The 18,684-nt window shown below is 38.4% G+C and overlaps 1 protein-coding gene and 1 long non-coding RNA gene across 6 annotated transcripts in view; one reads left to right on the top strand and one right to left on the bottom strand.

Moving 5' to 3' along the window:
* The first annotated feature begins 1,728 nt into the window (after nucleotides 1-1,728).
* LOC123567227 (uncharacterized) lies at nucleotides 1,729-7,326 on the top strand. Its single transcript, XR_006690116.3, has 2 exons — nucleotides 1,729-1,905; nucleotides 5,306-7,326. It is a non-coding gene; the product is annotated as an uncharacterized lncRNA (long non-coding RNA).
* The window catches only part of MACROD2 (mono-ADP ribosylhydrolase 2), a 2,109,916-nt gene continuing 2,093,391 nt past the window's right edge, over nucleotides 2,160-18,684 (bottom strand). For 3 of the 5 annotated variants that reach the window (XM_065522745.2, XM_005568324.4, XM_005568322.5), the window contains 3 exons: nucleotides 14,011-14,088; nucleotides 10,654-10,722; nucleotides 2,160-5,511 (listed from right to left, as the gene is read on the bottom strand). In XM_065522745.2, coding sequence (XP_065378817.1) covers nucleotides 5,465-5,511; nucleotides 10,654-10,722; nucleotides 14,011-14,088 — 194 coding nt within the window. In that variant the 3' untranslated portion in view covers nucleotides 2,160-5,464. The remainder of the gene's footprint in view (nucleotides 5,512-10,653; nucleotides 10,723-14,010; nucleotides 14,089-18,684) is intronic. The other 2 variants (XM_045364082.2, XM_065522744.2) reach the window with 1 other exon arrangement.

Here is an 18,684-nt window from a genome sequence, read left to right on the forward strand (position 1 = left end):
CACCTTCTCACTGGGGTTGCCTGAAACTCCACTCTACGTCTTCACTCCTGGATCTATGGTGACAGGTCAGCCTGTCTGGGATATTGCTGATTATTACCATAGGGGAAAGAATAGAGCGTGAGTCTTCATGCTTCTGCCTGATGTGACACATGCCATTTCTGCCCACATATTGAACAAACGAAATTACACAGTGATGTCCAATTTCAGTAGGACGAGGAAGTATAATCCTCCCCTGGGGAAGGGAAGAGCATATTGGTATAGTTATCTCCTTGCCAGTCTATGTCCTTCTTATACATGTGGACCAAGAAGTAGAGAGAAGTGTACCACCTTTTTTCTTTACAGATTCGCTAGTTATTATCAGAGAAATGATGACTTTTAAAAATTCACGCCATCAGTAATTTTGTCAGTGTGTAGATGTTTTAATTTTAAGACCTCAAATTTCCCACTTCTCTAAATTATAGCAAAACAATTTCCTTAACCTCATGGGTCCTTAATTTGAGGGCAAAGTTTAAATCAACTTCAGTAGAATAAAATTTCGTATTTACTAATTGTAAAAATCATTTCTTCTTTTTGTGGAGCATCCTCAGCTAGAGAAAGGACCGTTTGCCAACAGTACCGAATAGCATAACCTTATGCTAATAATTTACCAAGTGCTTTTCCACACGTTAAAGTATCATATTTTGGCATTTTATTCATGTTTACATTTGTAAGAGAGTTCAGTTATGTATTAGTATTTACATCTTCTAAACCAAGAAACAGAGGCAGTTTAGTTCTCAAAACCCCACAGCTAAGCCAGTCTTGGCGAGAACAACTTAAATTGGTACCATTATCCCTTTCAGCCCTGAGAACCACCAGCAGAGTTAAGCAATCTTTGTTGGCACCTTTGGTCAGTACAAGGCATGGGGGCAGAAATGTTGGGGTAGAAACGTAAGAGGGCCAGGCAAAGATATGAAAATTGTCTGGAGATGAAAAACTGCATCTAGCAGGGCTAGAATCATGTCACATTATCTTTTTTCTTCTTCTTCTTCTTTTTGTTTTTTTGTTCTTTTTTGTTTGTTTTTTTTGTTTGTTTTTGAGATGGAGTCTCTGTCACCCATGCTGGATTGCAGTGGTGTGATCCCGGCTCACTGCAACCTCCATCTCCTGGGTTCAAGCGATTCTCCTGCCTCAGCCTCCCGAGTAGCTGGGATTACAGGCGCCTGCCACCATGCCTGGCTAATTTTTGTATTTTTTGTAGAGACAAGGTTTCACCATGTTGGCCAGGCTGGTCTCAAACTCCTGACCTCGGGAGATCTGCCCACCTTGGCCCCCCAAAGTGCTGGGATTACAGGCGTGAGCCACTGCACCTGGCCATGTCACATTATCCTCACTGCCATTCTGAAGCATTTGTGTTGAGGTTGTCCATTGCAGTGTAAGACTGTCCTATCTATAATTTTTGTCTCATCCAACCTTGTTTATTATGGGGAAAACACTGGTGGTACAGCAGTTTGAAAAACTTTGTTATCCTTAAACTATTAAGTATCTGGCTTTATTTGATAAAGTGGTTGGCTTTCTTTATTGCCTCCTCAAATAACACTGGTGCCACTTCTGTAGGAGATGAAGGGAGCTAAATTTGGTGGAAAGCATATTCCATTTTCAAAGGAACGCTGAGTTTTTCCTGTAGTGGTTTTTTGGTGACCCATTGCTAAGTTCTTAATAATTCTGTAATTCTGTCTGTTCTATCAACAGTAGACTGAGAATCGTTGCTGCCATGGTTGTCGTGTCAGCGTAGTGACTGGCTCATAAGAGGTGCTCATTAAAAATTCCAGCAATGGTCATGGGTTCTGAAAGATAGACCAACATTCACAGGACCAATGGCTTTATCTCAGCAACTTATATCCTGCATCTTAGAGGCTGATGCTAGGGGTAAGTAATTATCTGGTATTCAGTGAAAACTTAGACACTGGGATTTGTATCTATACAAAACTACTCTATAGTTTAAAATTTGAAAAACACGGCCAACACGCTGACCAGTCTTAGTAAGGGAAAACTATCAGTAAGTTAAAGCTGACTTACAGGAATAATTTTACTCTCACATATATTTGCAATCAAATCGTATTGAGTATTTTTCGTTACTCATTGCTTGTGGCTAAAGAACAAATTTCACAAAACACAGATAATTTCACATTATCCTCTCAAATTTTATTTGTATTCTGCTCTAACAAATATAGTATGAAGGCAACAGTTGTTTTTTAGTGTATGGCACAGATGAAAAGAAACAAACAGATTTAGAAGCAGTCCAGCATTTAAATGCTGGTTTAACAAAAGAGGCACGTATTATCCTATTTAGCAGTTTATACCAGATATCAGAAGCCATTTTTTTTTCCTTGCAAGCAACAGACTACATTTATTTGCATTAAGTAAAAACATACCTTGATCAAGAAAATTACTTTTTTTCTGATTTTCCTTTATATCACAAATGTCAGGGTAAGGCAAATCCTTAATGAATCATGTAATAAAAACCCTATTCCCCAAGAAAATATATTGAACATATTCTGCTAACTTTGTTATTTTTCAAAGCAAAGCCGACATGCACCACATACAGAGAAATGTCTTTTCAAATCAAGTGCATCAAGCAGAACTGTATTAATTCACAAAGAGGCTTTTCAGTGTTTCATAGAAAGATTTACAATTAGCTGCGGTGATTAATATGTGACCCAGTATCACAGACAGTGATTCGGATGCCTTCTTTGTAATTTTTTATGAAAGAAGACTTGTCCATCATCTGAATAGTTACCAGCTAGAGGAAAAGCCCCTTTGTCTCTCCTACAGCGAGGACCATTTTAATTAGAACTATTATGTTGAAGGCCTACTTTGGTCCTCTGTACGCAAACATGACTAACATAGGGTTATTTTCCTCCCTCCTTCCTGTAACCCTTCATGCCACATAGCTGGATTGGAGTTTGGTTGGAAATTGACATCCAGAATTTATGTGCAGGAAAATCAATCAGCTTTTCAATTCTATTCCATTGTACAGCCAGCCAATGGCAGCACCAGCAAATAAAGGTTTCCTGTGTTCAGGTGTCTTTGATCTGGCTATAGTTAGATTGTTAATATTTCACTATTGAATTGGAAATTAACTTTATCATTTGTTTTAAAGCATAAAACTGTATAGCCAAATAGCAACCAACAAGCATGACGAAGCAAAAATGAAAACACAATCTAATTACAGATTGAAGATAAATCAAATTCAGGAGTGGGGCTGAAGATATTTATTCCTCATTCTCTTAGCTTCCTAGATACAAAGATTACTTTCATTCTTCTAGAATTTTTAGGCAGATAATTCCCTCCTTCCACTTCTACCCCACCCAATTTAAAATAAATGAATTAAATGACTGTCATTGATGATAAGGAGAATGCCAGGGCTGGATAATTCCCATCCTGGCTGTTTCTAGCGAGGACATTAGGTCTCTTCCATCATTGTTCATTAGAAAATCTCTGTCCCTCTGTTTCCCTCATGTTTTTTTCAACTGTAACTCATTACTGAGGCTGAGTAGCACTAACATTTGGGAGTCACGAGAAAAACGAGCTTCTAGCAGATTGTACTTGTCAAACACTTGACAAGAATGATGGCAACTTTCAACTGAGTTATAAAGATGGCGTGAAATATAGAAACTGTCAATATTTGGATGACATCATTTCTTGGATTCCTTAAAATGAGCCTTTTCTTTGCTTTTCCAAAAAGCAACATCTAATGGCAATAGAGGATATAGATGCTTCCATATCAAACTGGAATAGCAACAGAAGGCCATAATCCCACATTATGAGGTCACGTAAATGTCATTCTTGCTGATGTCTTGATTTTATTTAAAAAAATTTTGTTAGAATATATTGCGTGTGCTGAAGTATAGCTTGTTAACTATTCCAGTATATCAAATAAGCCATCCAGAAGGGGTAACAAATTCAGAAAGGCTAAAACCAAAGTCATAGGAAGATAAGAAGATGAATTTTCCATCGAAAAAGTACAAAACTGAAGAATTTGATGGAATATTTAGAAAACAGAACATCCTTTTATTTTAGAAATAATACTCAATCCACTATTTTTCTCCCTCTGTTAGGAAAAACAATATAAATAAGTTTTAACTCTAAAGCCCTTATAAGGAAGATGGATTTAAGAAGATATGAAACAAACGATATGTTTCCACTGAAAACAATGACATGACTTTGGAACCCGGGGAGGCTGTGGGAAGTAGGCGTCTGGCCTTATACAGGCTCTAGGATAGATACCGGTGACGACGCCTGGCCTCCTCAAGATCGCCATCCCTTGTGCCCACTGGCATCTTGGGTTTTTAGTACTGCTGTTCCCCTTCAGGGCTGTATCCTCCCCTTCAGGGTTTTCTGGGTGAGGGGAACAACCATCAAATCAGCCTTGAACTTGGCATAAACAAGTGACACCATTTAAACACAGACTAGGAAGACAGAACTGCAAGCAAAAGCTCTAATTTCCTGTAATTTCAAACGAGACTACTCTGTGGGCTGTCAAGCCTTGGGTGAAGACAGGATGTTCTTTTATGGAAAACATACAGAGATTTCAGGGGGAGCTTTTGATATTCATAGGCGTATGTTTGGGTCCTAAATGCAGTGCCCCTTGTCTTAGCTTTTAACTGCAACACCTAGCAAAGGGCCATCCTTTACAGTTATCCAGCAAAGAGTCACCTCTCACTGGTGGTCTCCATGTGAAGACCTCGCGAACCAAGTAAGCTCTGCTGAAAGTCAATGCGAAAGAAGGATGCACCTGCCACCCTGGTTAGGAAGGAAGAGACCCAGATGGCTGCCAGGGCCCACCCTTCTGTTATGCCTCTGCACTGTGCTCTGGAAAAAATTCACCTTCCATATTTCTCATTAGCCACTTGGAATAAACTGTGCCTTGGGAATCCCTGAAGAAAATATTTTCACCTCACTGTCCAGACCTTTTCCAAGTGGTTTCCAAGGCTTTTGCCCATTTTTTATCCTGCCTCCTCTGTCTAGGGATTATACTGCTGCTGGGCCCATTGATTCCTAAAATGTAGCCTGCAGCTCATTAAACAACTGTCTTCCTCCCCTTCCTTTGAATACACCACTGTGTGACCAGCTTTGTGAAATAACCAAGAAAGCAGACGGGGCCAGGATACACATGTGATTGTTCAACCAAGCCACTGTGACCCTGGGGCCAAGTTTTAAGAGAAAAGACAGAGATTACAAGGATAATGCCTGAAAGATGCGTTAACGTGGGTCCCTCCACCAAATTAAAGGAATTTTTTTTCTTTTTTTCTTTCTTTTTCTGCAGATAAACGGAACAAAATGCAGCTGGAGAAATTAGAGTAAAGGATTCCCCGTCCTTCTGTGGGACTTGCCTTCCCCCCACCCCCACCCTCCTCCACAGCGTGTGCTGCTATCTTCCCGAACTCCCCCAGAGCCAGGAGAGGCCTTGCGATACCGAGGATTGTCATTTAGTTCCATTTCTTTGTTCCTTCGCTTCATCTTGTGCCCCTGCTGAAGACAAAGAGAAGCCATTTGTTAGATTAAAGATAAGACACCTTCACAGGCTTAGCAAGGAATACCTTTTTAATACAGCCATTTAAATGTCTCTCACCCCTCACATAGGCCCAGGAATATCTTATTTGACTATCAAAGAGCTTTGGATATCTGAGCTGTAATTGCTGGCACATGGTATCTTTAAAGAGCATATAAATCACTGCTAATAAATGTATGCCACATTGACAACGAGCTTTGGCTGATGGGGACGATTCACTCAATTCTTCAAAGTATTCTTTGAAAACTGTAACCCTGAGTTGATGTGGCTTCCCTTTTCAGGCCCATGCACACACTCTAGTTTCCAGGGATCGGCATATAAAAATAACAATTTTCATAATGCTGCTTTGCAAAAGTCATTGATGGTTATGCCACCATTTCAGACTGTGTTTATTAAATTATCTGCCTTTTTCACTACCCATGAGGGAATGCTAAGAAGACACTGTGCCCCAGAAGAGCCTATACGTTTTATTTTTTAGATTTTTAAAATTGAGGTGTAATCCGCCTACAGGAAAACAGATCTTAAGCATACATTTCAATCTGTTTTGAAAAATGCATACATTAAACCCACACCACCATCAAGATATACATTATATCATCACCCCAGAAAGTTCCCTTCCCTATTACCCCACTCCTGCTGGAACGAACAAATGATCTGATTTCTATTTCCATAAATTAGTTCTTTTCTGCCCTAGAACTCCCTGTAAATGGAATCGTACAAGTATCCCCTTGTGTCTATCTCCTTTCACTCAGTGTAATGCTTCTGAGATTCGTTCATGTTGCTGCTTTGTTAATCTGTTCCTCTTCGTTGCTAACTAGAATTCCCATGTATGTATATGTCACTTTTTAAAGTTCATTTTCCTGCTGCTAGACATTTGTGTTGTGTCAAGTTTGGGGCTTTTGTGAGCACATCTGCTATGCATATTCTTGTACAAGGCTTTTGTGAATATAGGTTTTCATTTCTCTCAAATAGGAATAGAATGTTGGGTCACAGGATGGATATATACTTAATTTTACCAGAAACTAACAGGTTTTTAAAATGTGGTTGAACCATTTTATATGTTCCCCAGCCACGTGTAAGAGTTCTAGCTGCTCCACATCCTCTGTAACATTTGGTGGTGTTAACTTTATAATTCAACACTAGTGGGAACATGGCGGGATTTCATTGTGGTTCTGTATTTTATATCTGCGGTCCCTGGTTTTCAGTAATCTCAGTCCAAATTAAATTAAGCCTGGAGAGGCTTGGTGGGTATCAATCAAATACATAGCCCTACACTGCTTTATCTCCTTGTAGAACTCTTACTGAACTTAACATGTCTTGGTTATTCTCTTGCTCTCCTTCCTGTCTCTTCGTGTGTCTTTTATATTACTACATTTTAATTTGTTTTTTCTATTGCTGTTAATTATTTAGTGTTGCTCTTTTCTGATTGTTTTATGTCTGCTTTTAACTGTTTTCTCATTCAAATGTAGCTATTTTATAAAATCTTCAAAATTCCCTACTCTCTTATATTCTCATAGTGCTAATTGTCCTGTAATTTTACCTACTGACTCTCACTCAAAATGGATCATTTCCTTGTGTGTTCTGTAAGTCTTAAAACTGTAAATTCAGCTTCAGAATTTGCTTTTCTTTCGCAGAAATTCCATGGGGTAGTTTCATATTTCCATTTGCCACATACACCAGGGATCACACTGGTCTGTAATCAATTATTAAGTTCATTTTTCAATTTGTTTATTACTGCATGACTTTGGATCACATAAAATTGTGTTTCAAACTCACAGTGTATTTGTGGTTTCCATCTATCTCAGGAGCCTTTTTCTTTCCCCATGCAGTACCTGGTGCAGATCCAAGTCTTTCTGTTAATTTCTTGAGCTGGAAGTCCCAGATTTATTTATGCAGAGGTATCAGTTCCAACTCCTTACCTTGAGTGGTTCAAGGTCCAAGGTGGGCATTAAAATGCAAGACTGTGGCCATAAAGGCCTGTCTCTGTATCAACAATCTGAAGCCCAAAATTTAGTGGCTTATAATATGAGTGATTCATTATTTCTCATGATTTTACCATCTGGCCTTGACTCAGCTGGGCAGTTCGTCTGCTTGAGGTGGTACCTGCTGGGGCCAGAGCATCTGAAAGGGACTCTCATTTTCTAGGACTTTTCTCCATGTGACCTCCTTCATTCTATAGGATAACCTGGGCTTCTTCCAAGGTGTCTGGATTCCAGGCAGCGAGCATTATGAGAGTGCAAAAATGGAACTTACAAGCCTCTTAAAGCTCAACCTAGAAGCCATATTCAGTCTTCCATGTTTCTCCAGAACCAAAGGTTCAGATTCCATAACCATCTTTACTGCCCTCAAATACTTGTTGGAAAACATTTACATTTGGAAAGTGTTCCATTGATTCATTTAACCCTCCCCCTGTTGTATCCTTATGCTACCCCTGATTTTTTTACAATTACAAATTATACAACGCCAAGCATTCTTGTATTATGTCTTTGAACTCTCTATTTCACTGTATTTCTTTAATTTCCTTGAAGGTATGATTCATGGAGCAAAGGTTCCTTCTTCCTGTCAAATGACCAGATCACCTTAACAAACCCTTCTGTGTAAATATTGCTGTGGGAGTCAGTGATGTTGCACAAGTCATTCATTCTGCCTCTGTGACAACTGTGTCCAGAAACTTGCTATTGCTTAGGGAGCAGAATTTTGAATTGGAGTATTTAAATTTCCATTTATGAGCCAGGTGACCCTGTGCATGTCACTTCTCCTTCCTAGAATTTAGTTTCCTTAAACTAATTTTGGACTTTAAGTTTTGATACCTGGACTATAATCCCAGCACTTTGGGAGGCTGAGGCAGGTAGATCACTTGAGGTCAGGAATTCAAGACCAGCCTGGCCAACATGGCAAAACCCTATCTCTATTAAAAATACAAAAAATTAGCCAGTCATGGTGGTATGCACCTGTAATCCCAGCTACTCAGGAGGCTGAGGCATGAGAATCACTTGAACCAGGGAGGCGGAGGTTGCAGTGAGCCAAGATCGTGCCACTACACTGTATCCTGGGTGACAGAGTGAGAGTCTGTCTCAAAAAAAAAAAAAAAAAAAAAAAAAAAAAAAAAAAGTTTTGACACCTGATTCATTTGGGTCAACATATAAGTTCATTTTTATTTTCAAGAAAAATATCATTTTGATATTAACCAAGAAAAACAGAGTAATCCTGGTACTTTATCTGGATACTGGTCACACAGGAAAGTAATAATGTCTGTAAGAAAAAAATCTAGACAAGAAGTCTGTAGTTTATTGGCAGCAAAAGGGTAAAAGGAAAGGAAACACCGAGGTGCTTGCATTTAAATTGTTCAGGTTTAGTCTCACTTCATTACTTTTTAATGGAAACTCCTCAACCATATCATTTCTGCAGCTTAGCAGGATATTTTAAATATATAAAGAAAGTAAAAAAAAAAAAAAAAAAAGAAAAAAAAAGAAATGTTTATAAGAACATGTTTGTATGAGCTTATACTTTTTAGCAGTCTTATGCTATACATACATTACACAGATACCATTACATTTAGTTTTAAAGGATGTTCAAGACCATACAGTAAGAAGACATGTATTCTTTCACACATTCCCAAACTTCATTCTTCCATGATGCTGGAGCACAAAAATGGTACAGCCAAGCCTCTTAGGAAAGTGTAGAGAACCATCAAGAACATGCAGGGAGTGCAAGGAGGTATAGGGGGCAAGGGTGTCAACGTATCATTTGTGCCTTACACTCGATGACCCATGATTCATTTATTCCATAGGTTTTTTTTTTTTTTCAACTAAATATTTTAAACCAAGAGTTGGAACAGTTATAAAAGCAAGCACGATTTCCTTCTTCTAATTCTTCTCATCAGCCCTCAGGGTATGGAAGAGGATTACAGACCATTCATGTAGCAGTGTAAAGGAGGCTTAGCATGACTAGCTCCATTTTGCTCCCCGCTGCCCCCGTCCAGTGATATCTTTTAGGTTAATTGCTTTTGCTCATCTCTTCATGTAGGGTGAGCTAACAATGGCAGGAATTTAGTTTATAGTTTAACTTTAAAGCAAAGATGACAATAGTTCCTTCCCAAAACTAACCACGCAAGAGATAAAGACAGTAAGCACACAAGTAACAACATTATGTTAAAGATTTATAGGAGCAATGTGACCTGACCAAGGGCAAAGAAGTTTCACAACTCCCCCTTGGACCCTTGCTGTAGCCCAGATATCTGTCACCTCTTGATCTCAGCCACCTCCCTCTTCCCTTTCCTCGAAGATAAAAGGAGCCTAAAATTCTATAAATTTAAGGTGATTCCTTAGGACATTAGTTTGCCATCTTCTTGGTTTGCTGGCTCTTGGAATAAAGTCATTTCCTTGCCTTAACACCTTGTCTCTTGATGTAATTGGCTGCCATGAATCAAGCAGTACTGGCTTTGGACTCAGTTGCCCTCATCATTCTAAATCTACTTTAGTCTCTACTGAGAGATTTAGAATGTTGGTCTGGAAGAACTCCTAAACATGGTCTGGACCAGGCTTTTTATTTTCCTGGGAGTTCCCTGAAGCTCATTCGATGTAACAAACCTTCCTGCAGATGCACAAGTCCACAGGTAGTGGTGTGAAAAAATAGGACCTAAGGCGGGCTTGTTTCTGTCCAAACACACATATATTCCTTTATACAAACTCCAGGGCAAAGACTGAGTGTTATGCTTAAAGACAGATATACCAAGCAACTCAGCAGGTAGCTTCTAGAAAAGCAATGCTTCAGAATCACCTTGGAGTTTCTGAAATAATTTGACCACTCCAGGAGGCCAGGGGTGAGATGGATGGAGACATATTTTACTTGTCAAAGCACAGAAAACCAGGGTATACATGATTTGAATGTGCTGTAGCTCATCTTTTCCCCTTCAAGATGGCAAGCTTCTAGGGGTGATCCTTTCCCCTTACGCTGTGTTATTTGGTTTAAAGATTTTCAAAGTTTATCCCAAGCCATGCTGTGGGAACTTGGCAAAAACCGAGGGAAATCCAACATGTTATTTGCAAATAGTTTTATGGCTGGTCGATCAACTGAAAATCTCACCACAAGGGGCATCTTACCTATTAGTTGATCTTCTTGTTGACTCTCTGTTGGGTCATTTACCTTGTCAACCTGACTATTCATTTCCACTGTCACCAGAAAAAAAAAAAAAAAAAAAAAAAAAAAAAGGTTAAATGTTAATTAAACCTAAATCTCTGAGACACATCAAAATGGCCCATGATTTGATACTTTCCTGATTTCCTATTTGTTGCCTCTTTTCCATTTGTTTCATTCATTCAAGATTTGGGGACTATTCTTGTAGATTTTTACTGGTGGGAGGAGAGGATATACCTCAGACATCCCCTTCAAATCTCATGTTGAAATGTAATCCCCAGTGTTGGAGGTGGGGCCTGGTGAAAGGCGATTGAATTGCAGGAATGTGTCCTTCATGAATGGTTTAGTGTCATCTTCTTAGTGATGAATGAGCTCATTCGTGAGATCTGGTTGTTTAAAAGTGTGTGACATGTTGCCTCTCTCTCTTGCTTATTCTCTGGCCATGTGAGATGCATGCTCCCTCGTCCCCTCCCATGATGACTGTAAGCTTCCTGAGGTCCTCATCAGAAGCAGATGCTGGCACCCTGCTTCCTGTAAAGACTGCAGAACGATGAGACAATTAAACCTCTTTTCTTTTTAAATTATCCAGTCTTGGGTATTCCTTTATAGCAACACAAAAACCGCCTAACCCAGTGGAGGAGTGCAGGATTGCCTTCTTCCCTCAACTGTAGAAACTGAGTTATCACTTCAGACCAGATTTTGGGGTTGACAGTTTGGATGTACATATTATGATTCTTGGATAAATTCAAAGGCTTTAATAGATATCTAAGAAAATAAAGAGAGAAGGCAAAGCAAAGCACATCACTGACATGCAGAGGTAAGCAGCTCGCTCCAAAATGTCAGTATCAGGCCTGTTTGGTTTGCTGTACTCTCAATTTCAGAATTCAAAACAGACCTTGCAGACTTGCAGATAGCTGCTGCAGTGGCAGTGAGCGGCCATGAAATAAAAAAGCCGACCATCTAACTAGATCCCATAGTCGTGATAAAACACGTGCTTTTACCTGACTCAGTGTATTCTATGTGAGCATTTGCATAAAAATAGAATGCATGATTACTGCCATTCTCCAGAAGTAGCCCAGAGCAGGCATAGCATTCACTCTAAAAATTTCCAAGGGTCAGTAGGTTTAATTAGATTGGTATTTTTTCAAGCATCAGAGTCCACATTATAAGCTGAGAGACTGAATATACAAATAGACAATGACCAGATCATATATAATGATAGAATTCTTATGTAAAACATCTGCAGAAGCTAGCCGAGGCAACCAAAACACAGTCTCTGCAGCAATTGACTCAGAATGGTCAGGACTTGGTCAGGGACTGTCAGCATTCCTATTTTTTGCCCCTGCTTCCAACTTGGGACCAACCAGGGAAAGTCACATGTATTCCCTAATACAATCACTTAAGGTGCCCCACTTCTAGTTGGCCACGCCCAGCTTCTCTATGCCAACAACCTCCAATCAGAGGATGCTTGAAGTATTCCCTTTTTTTAATCTGTAAAGGGGGATTTCCCATCCCCTGCCCACCTTTGAGCCTGCCAAACACAAGTGATAATGGCCACCTTTGTTACAGTTACCTTTGAATAAGTAACCACTGTTTGTTCTCATTTGGGCCGTTTTCATGTATTTGCACAAAACCAACAGCCTATATCTGCTTTTTCACAAACATGAAATTAGTGTAAAGTTGTGGCAGATGCTGATTTTCACACTTCAAAGAGGCTTGAGAGAATGATGTTATACAGCATCCACCGAACTCTCTTCCAATAAGGAAGGTTTTAAAAGCAATTCTCCTTGTTCTCACCTGCAAACTGCCCTGAGTTTCTAATGATGTGTGAACTCATTTTAAACCCCATAAATAAACTGGCCAGATGCAGCAACCCTATGTAAGTATAAGCATTCATCCACCGTCCACCCTGCTCTGCAAAGTTATTGTAAGTTTACCCTTCTCCGTGTGGGAGTGTGCAGGATAAAATAGTGTTTCTTCTTCCAATCAAGGGATACTAGTTCTAAAACCTACTAATAAATGGTACTATAAAAAGCATCCCATCATCAAATAAGTTTGGGAAAAGCAACTATAAATCATGTTAAACAAGTCTCTTTCCCTCTGAGACTTCTGAGAGCCTGCAATCCCTTCCTGTGTATGGCGAATCTCCAAGCGAGGACTAAAACTTAGCATTTCACATTTACTTCTCTTTTATTCATGGGCCTGATATTCCTCAAAATATGATTTGTAAAGAACTAGCTAAGAATCATGCCTATAGCATCACAACCAAGCTGAAGCAGGTTTAGTTCAACTGCTCATAACTAACATGCAGTGGCTCTTAATGGACGCGTCTGGGGCTTAGAAACGTTCTCATGGGCAATGCATGCCCATGAGTAAAAGGTCAATTTGGGCTATATAAGCCAACGGGCTTATAATTAAGGGAGGCAATTCGGGTGATGATAAGCCTGTGGGAGCAGGGAATACCTGGTATAGGAAATTCTATTTAAGACTACAAATAACATCCACCATTAGCTAAATGTTTTCCAAGGTCATTATCAACTCAAAGTAATTTGTTTTTTTCCTTTGGTTAAAATAACCCAAATGGCAAGATATTTAAATGACTGATCACCTAACCAATTCTGGTTCTCCTAAACTCTATGGGCCAGTGGAATCAAATACATATTACATCAGATAGGCTCAAATAGCTGTTTCTCTAGCGTAAGTGATGGTATTTCAAAGGGCCCTTGGCATCATTGTGCAGGGGAAAAGGGATATTAATATTCCTGAGGCTCAGACTCTTTAGATGCCTACAAAATTAGATGTACGTTTTTAAAGGTTTTTTGAAAATTTATTTTTAAGGTGCTTTTAAAGACTCACTATGTTTTTAACCACGGCATCGGATGTGATAGAGTGGAGTGAAGTGATGAAGGTACAGGAACAATCTTAGCCCACACCCAAGGTAAGGCTCTCCCGAATGCTGAGTGGAGCAGGGTAACAGGAGGCTAAGTACCTTTTGCAGAAGTTAAGTAATGCTTCCATAAAGTTCACTAGGTAGACTTCAGTTCACTTTAGTCTTGAAAGTATCTATTGAGTCCTCAGTATTATAAGATATGATTAAACCAAGACATATGATGCTTTAAAACAGCAACAGGTTTTTTTTTTTTTTTTTTTATAAGAGGCTGCTATTTTTATTAGTTTGTAATACAAAATGGTTTTTGAAATTTACCCTGTTCAAACCAAATATGCTGCTTTATAGAACAGATAAGCTCCCTTATTTCTAGATTACACATAGAACATATGCCAGATTTGTAGTTTGCATGGGCTCCAATAGCTCAGAACCTTACCATCAGGACCTGGAGTATTTTCTAGGTCATTGGAGCCTTCACTTTTCCCAGGCACTCTAGGTGTGTCCTCGCCTGGAGCTGAAAGAGAGAAAGACCACAGTCCCTGATTAACAGAGAATTATAACAGCCTGAGGGCCAATCATTTCTGTCACCCTCCATTGCCCTTTGAAATTCAAAAATACTCCTGGGATTCAACTTCTTCTGCAGAAATGTTAAAAGAGGAAACAGAGGCTTGAATTGCTTGAATACTTTAGTGCGGCCTTGTAAGTTCTCTTCAATTTGTGAGATGATCACATATATACATATATAGTTTCTCAAATTAGAAATCTTGTAGCATGACAGCAGGAAAAGTTGATTTCCTCAGAACAACCTACAGTTTAAATTTAGGGAAGTGTGTCTGTATGCATGGGTGGGTGTGAGAGAGAGTTTAAGTCGTTTAACCTTAGAAGAGGAAACAGAGAAAATGAATTTTGCCTTAGGCATGCCTGAAAGCTGAAAGATTCATTTGCCTGGTAGTGAGAGTTTTTGTTGTTGTTGTTGTTTGTTTTTTAAACAGAAATGAATGGTTTAGTTGTTTCCTTAGGAGACCTCTGATGCTCCCATTATGGATTGCTGAGAATTTAGTCATCAGTAGATTTCCTTTGTGACTGGCCTCTATTTGCACAGCTTCACAAGGTGCTTCAATGAGAAGCTTCAGTGTAGTAAAGGAATTGTGTTTCATATGGCAAAAACATTTCCAGGTATTCAAAAGGACAATTATTTCTTGCTTCTTAGTTAAATCTCTCTTAAGTTTTTATAACTTGAAGCGCAAGGACATTTGTAAATACAAATACATATATAAAGTGCTAGAAAACCCATAATTTTAAAGGTTTTATGATCTCTGTACATTTTTAAAGAGAGGATTAAATTTATTTTCATTACCTGATTACTTACTGTGCCCAGAGTATGTTAAACTTCATGTGCCTATTGACGAGAAAAAAGCAAGGACAGGAAAGATCCAGTTTATAACGTCTACAAAGGAAGAGATCTTCAGAGGCAAAATGTGTACTCTTGGTAATGATGTATTGAGGTTGACAATTAAGAAATATGATTCAAAGGTGACTGGGCTCTGAGCTTAGGTAGACGAATGGCAGAGAGGTCATTAATTGATGACATATAAAACAAGCAGAGTGGTAAAAGAAGAAGAAAGTCTTTTAGATTTAAAGCCTGAAGTGCAGGGGCATTTATGTGAGATATCAAACAAGTTTTGCATCTAGCATTGAGGAAAGAATTATGAGGAGAGAATCATGAATGAACAGGTGGGTATTTGGGGGACACCAAAATAGGGTAACATTCGTAGTATGGGAGTAGATGAAAGAACTCGGGAAAAGGATAACACAAGGGAAAAAAAGGACTCATGGTCTCCTCAACTCTTCAAGGACAAGATGAAAGTCACTGTGTCCACAGTGCTTTTCACTAGTTCCTGAGAATGAGGTGGAAAAGGAAAAATAAAACTTGGAACTTCCAACTGGACTCGTTAACACTATATAATACCTTTCTCACACTGCCTATTCTAGAAATGTACCATTTTTCAATTGTTCGTCAACATACTCCTTGAATACACAATTATAGAAGAAACCATTGGTGAACTCCCCTAAGCCTGGGAGCAGGAAAACTTTGCTAATTATGCCTTAGAACACAGAAGTAATAGGGAGCAAGAACAAAATAATTGACTTTATAAACATAATAAACTTTTTAATGGAAAAAACAGCAAAAGAGATGTTTAAAAAGCTACAAATTGAGGGAAAATATTTGCAACTTTTATCATAGACAAAGTGTTACTAAAATCTTTAACATATAAGGCCTTCTAAAAATGGAGATGAAGACCACCAACTTAATAGGAAAATGGGCAAGAGATTTAACAGACAGTTAATAAAAGAAGATATAAAAATGGCCTGCAAAACACATGAAAAGGTAATTTACTTTGCTAACAACAAGAGGAATGCAAATTAAAATTATAATGAGAAAGGGATTCTGCCTAAGGTGGACTGTCATGATGCAGACTAACCCTCTACCGAGAACAGCTAGAAACACCAAATAAATTATTTAAAAATAGCATTGTAAGGCCCCAGAGTGCCATGAATGCAGGACAAACCCGAGGAAATGCAAAATGATAAAGCTGACATTGCACATGTATCAAGAAGTTGAACAGAGCCTGCAGGTGTTTTGTGAGGCTGGGGCAGGGAGCAAAACTTGAAGGTTGGGTTCTACCAAGGAGAGGTACCCTGCTAACTACCTCAGGTTTTCGGTGGGGTCCCCTGAAGGGTTACATCCTGGGGGCAAGGATGAACTTGAAATAGACCAGCTCTTTAAAAAAACCCTGAAGTCTAACTTTTAATTAATAAGATTCCTGATTGAATTACAGCGCTCTGCTGACTGTCAGACGCAAAAGTGAATCTTCTCTGGAGGAAGATTAAAAGCCTCAAGTTATCTCTACACGTTTTCAAACACAGTGTCCAGAATTCAATATGAAAATTACCTGGCATTTCAGAGGAACAAGAACAAGTCACTGAAAACCAAGAGAATAAAAGAGATGACATATGGATATACATCAGAGATCCAGGTATTGCAGATGCAGCTTAAATAACGATTAATGTATTTTGGAAATTGGATGCCAAGTTGAATAATTTTTATGGCATAGTAGTGTATCAGAGAGTTGGATACTTTTTCAAAAGTCAGATGAAAATTCTAGAACTGAAAAAAAAAAAACCCACAAAAACAAGTTAAGAATTCAATAGGTGACTTTGACAGCAGGTAGGCACAGTTGAAGAGGAGGTTAGTAAGCCAAAAGCTAGGTTGGAAAAAGATATAAAGCCTAAACTGCAGATGAAAACTGCAGATAAGAGTGAAGAAACCATATGAGATAGGATTTATCTTATGTAAAAATGGAGCAAAAGGAATATTTTAAGAGATAATGTCTGATAATTTGCCAAAATTAATGAAAGATATAATCTCAAACCACTGTTTCAAGACCGTTATGATTCCCAAGCAAAATTAATGAAAAAAAAAAAACTATCACTCAGTCTAATCATTGTGAAACTGCTGAAAACAAACATTAAAGAAAAAAAAATAAAGTTATCTAGTGAATAAAGATCCATTAACTTCAAAATAACAACAATAAGTCTTATAGATAAATTCATAACAAAAATAATGGAAGCCAGAGATAATGCAATGACATCTTTGAAGTGTTAAAAAAAAATTTCAAATTTGAATTTGAAATAAAATATTTTTTGGAGACTACGACTGAGAGAATTTCATGTCCACAGACCTACACTGAAGAAATAGTTTCCACTACCCTCAAAAAGAAATAAATGTGAAAGGTAATGTGGACAAAGACCTTCACATCATTATGCAAAACTTTCTTACACAGGACAAAGCACCAACCATTAACATAAGTTTATCAAAACATGCTAAGGGAGAGGAAAATAAGCCAAAGGACTCCTATACAGAATATATAAGAAGTAAACATACAAAATAACCTTGAAAAGACAGGGAACCCAACAGAAAGTGGGCAAGACACAAACAGACATGTCACAAAAGAGTGTATTGGGGCTGGTCACTTAATTTTTTCAATAACTTTGACCAAATCTCATGGCACTTAAAAGCCTTGGCTTTTTCACTAGTGAAATGATTATAAAATATTCTGACTCATCTTAACTCTCTGGGACATCATCAGAGCTATTTAAAATATAATAATAATATTATTATTTATAAGAAAGGATTACTGTGGAAAAAAATTAATTGATAAGCTCTATCTAAGCATGACTTTCTTGACTATTTTCATAGGGTCCTTGTTTGTGATGGGATCTAGAGGTACCTGTAGCTGATTCTTTCAGGAAGTATCTTTCTAAGTTGTTACTCTCAGTGGTAATAACCCTGCTTACATTACTATGGAGAAACCCCTCTGGTATCACAGAGAACTTTCTATCTAATAGGCATAATTCCAGTGTATCAAACAATGCTTAGTGAAATAAGGGAGGGTACAAAACACTTTCAAAAGTTAGATAAGAGAGAGGAAAATGTTGAAGAAAGCAAAATGCAAATAGTAAATCAGAAAACAGTAAACATTGAAATTTCTTGCCCTATGCTTGTCCTTCTAACCTCATTTCACAATGGAATGTGTGAGAAATCTCAGGTTGTGCCACTGTATTGGCACAGACTAGTATGAGATTCAATGACAGGTTTGAAATCCATGAAAAAGAGAGAAAAAAGAAAACCAGAAATCAAAGTTGTAGCTCTGTATACCGCTATATTCCTGGAGCAGAGGGAAGTATAGTCTGTTAGATTGGCATAGACTCCAATACTATGTTTGGTAGAGATTGTTCATTAATTTAATATCATGAGTACACATTAGGTTTTTGTGTATGTGTGTGCATGTACTGTGAATATGATGCATATGTGTGCAATGCTATGTTTATGTGAGTTTGCATGTGCATGCTGCGTGTGTGTGTTGTTTGTTTGGAAAGTGGGAGAGGAATGACAGATATTTCTTACTCTGTCATGCATGTGGAACTGGTACTATCCTAATAGCTTCTACACTGCTGGGCAGTGCAACTGAATGCCCTACAGAAATGAATCCATTTCACATAGACAACATAATCTGATAAAAAGCAAAAATGGCCTCTGTGGCCTATT

The sequence above is a fragment of the Macaca fascicularis genome, chromosome 10 (genome assembly GCF_037993035.2).
Source record: "Macaca fascicularis isolate 582-1 chromosome 10, T2T-MFA8v1.1".
NCBI lineage: Eukaryota > Metazoa > Chordata > Mammalia > Primates > Cercopithecidae > Macaca > Macaca fascicularis.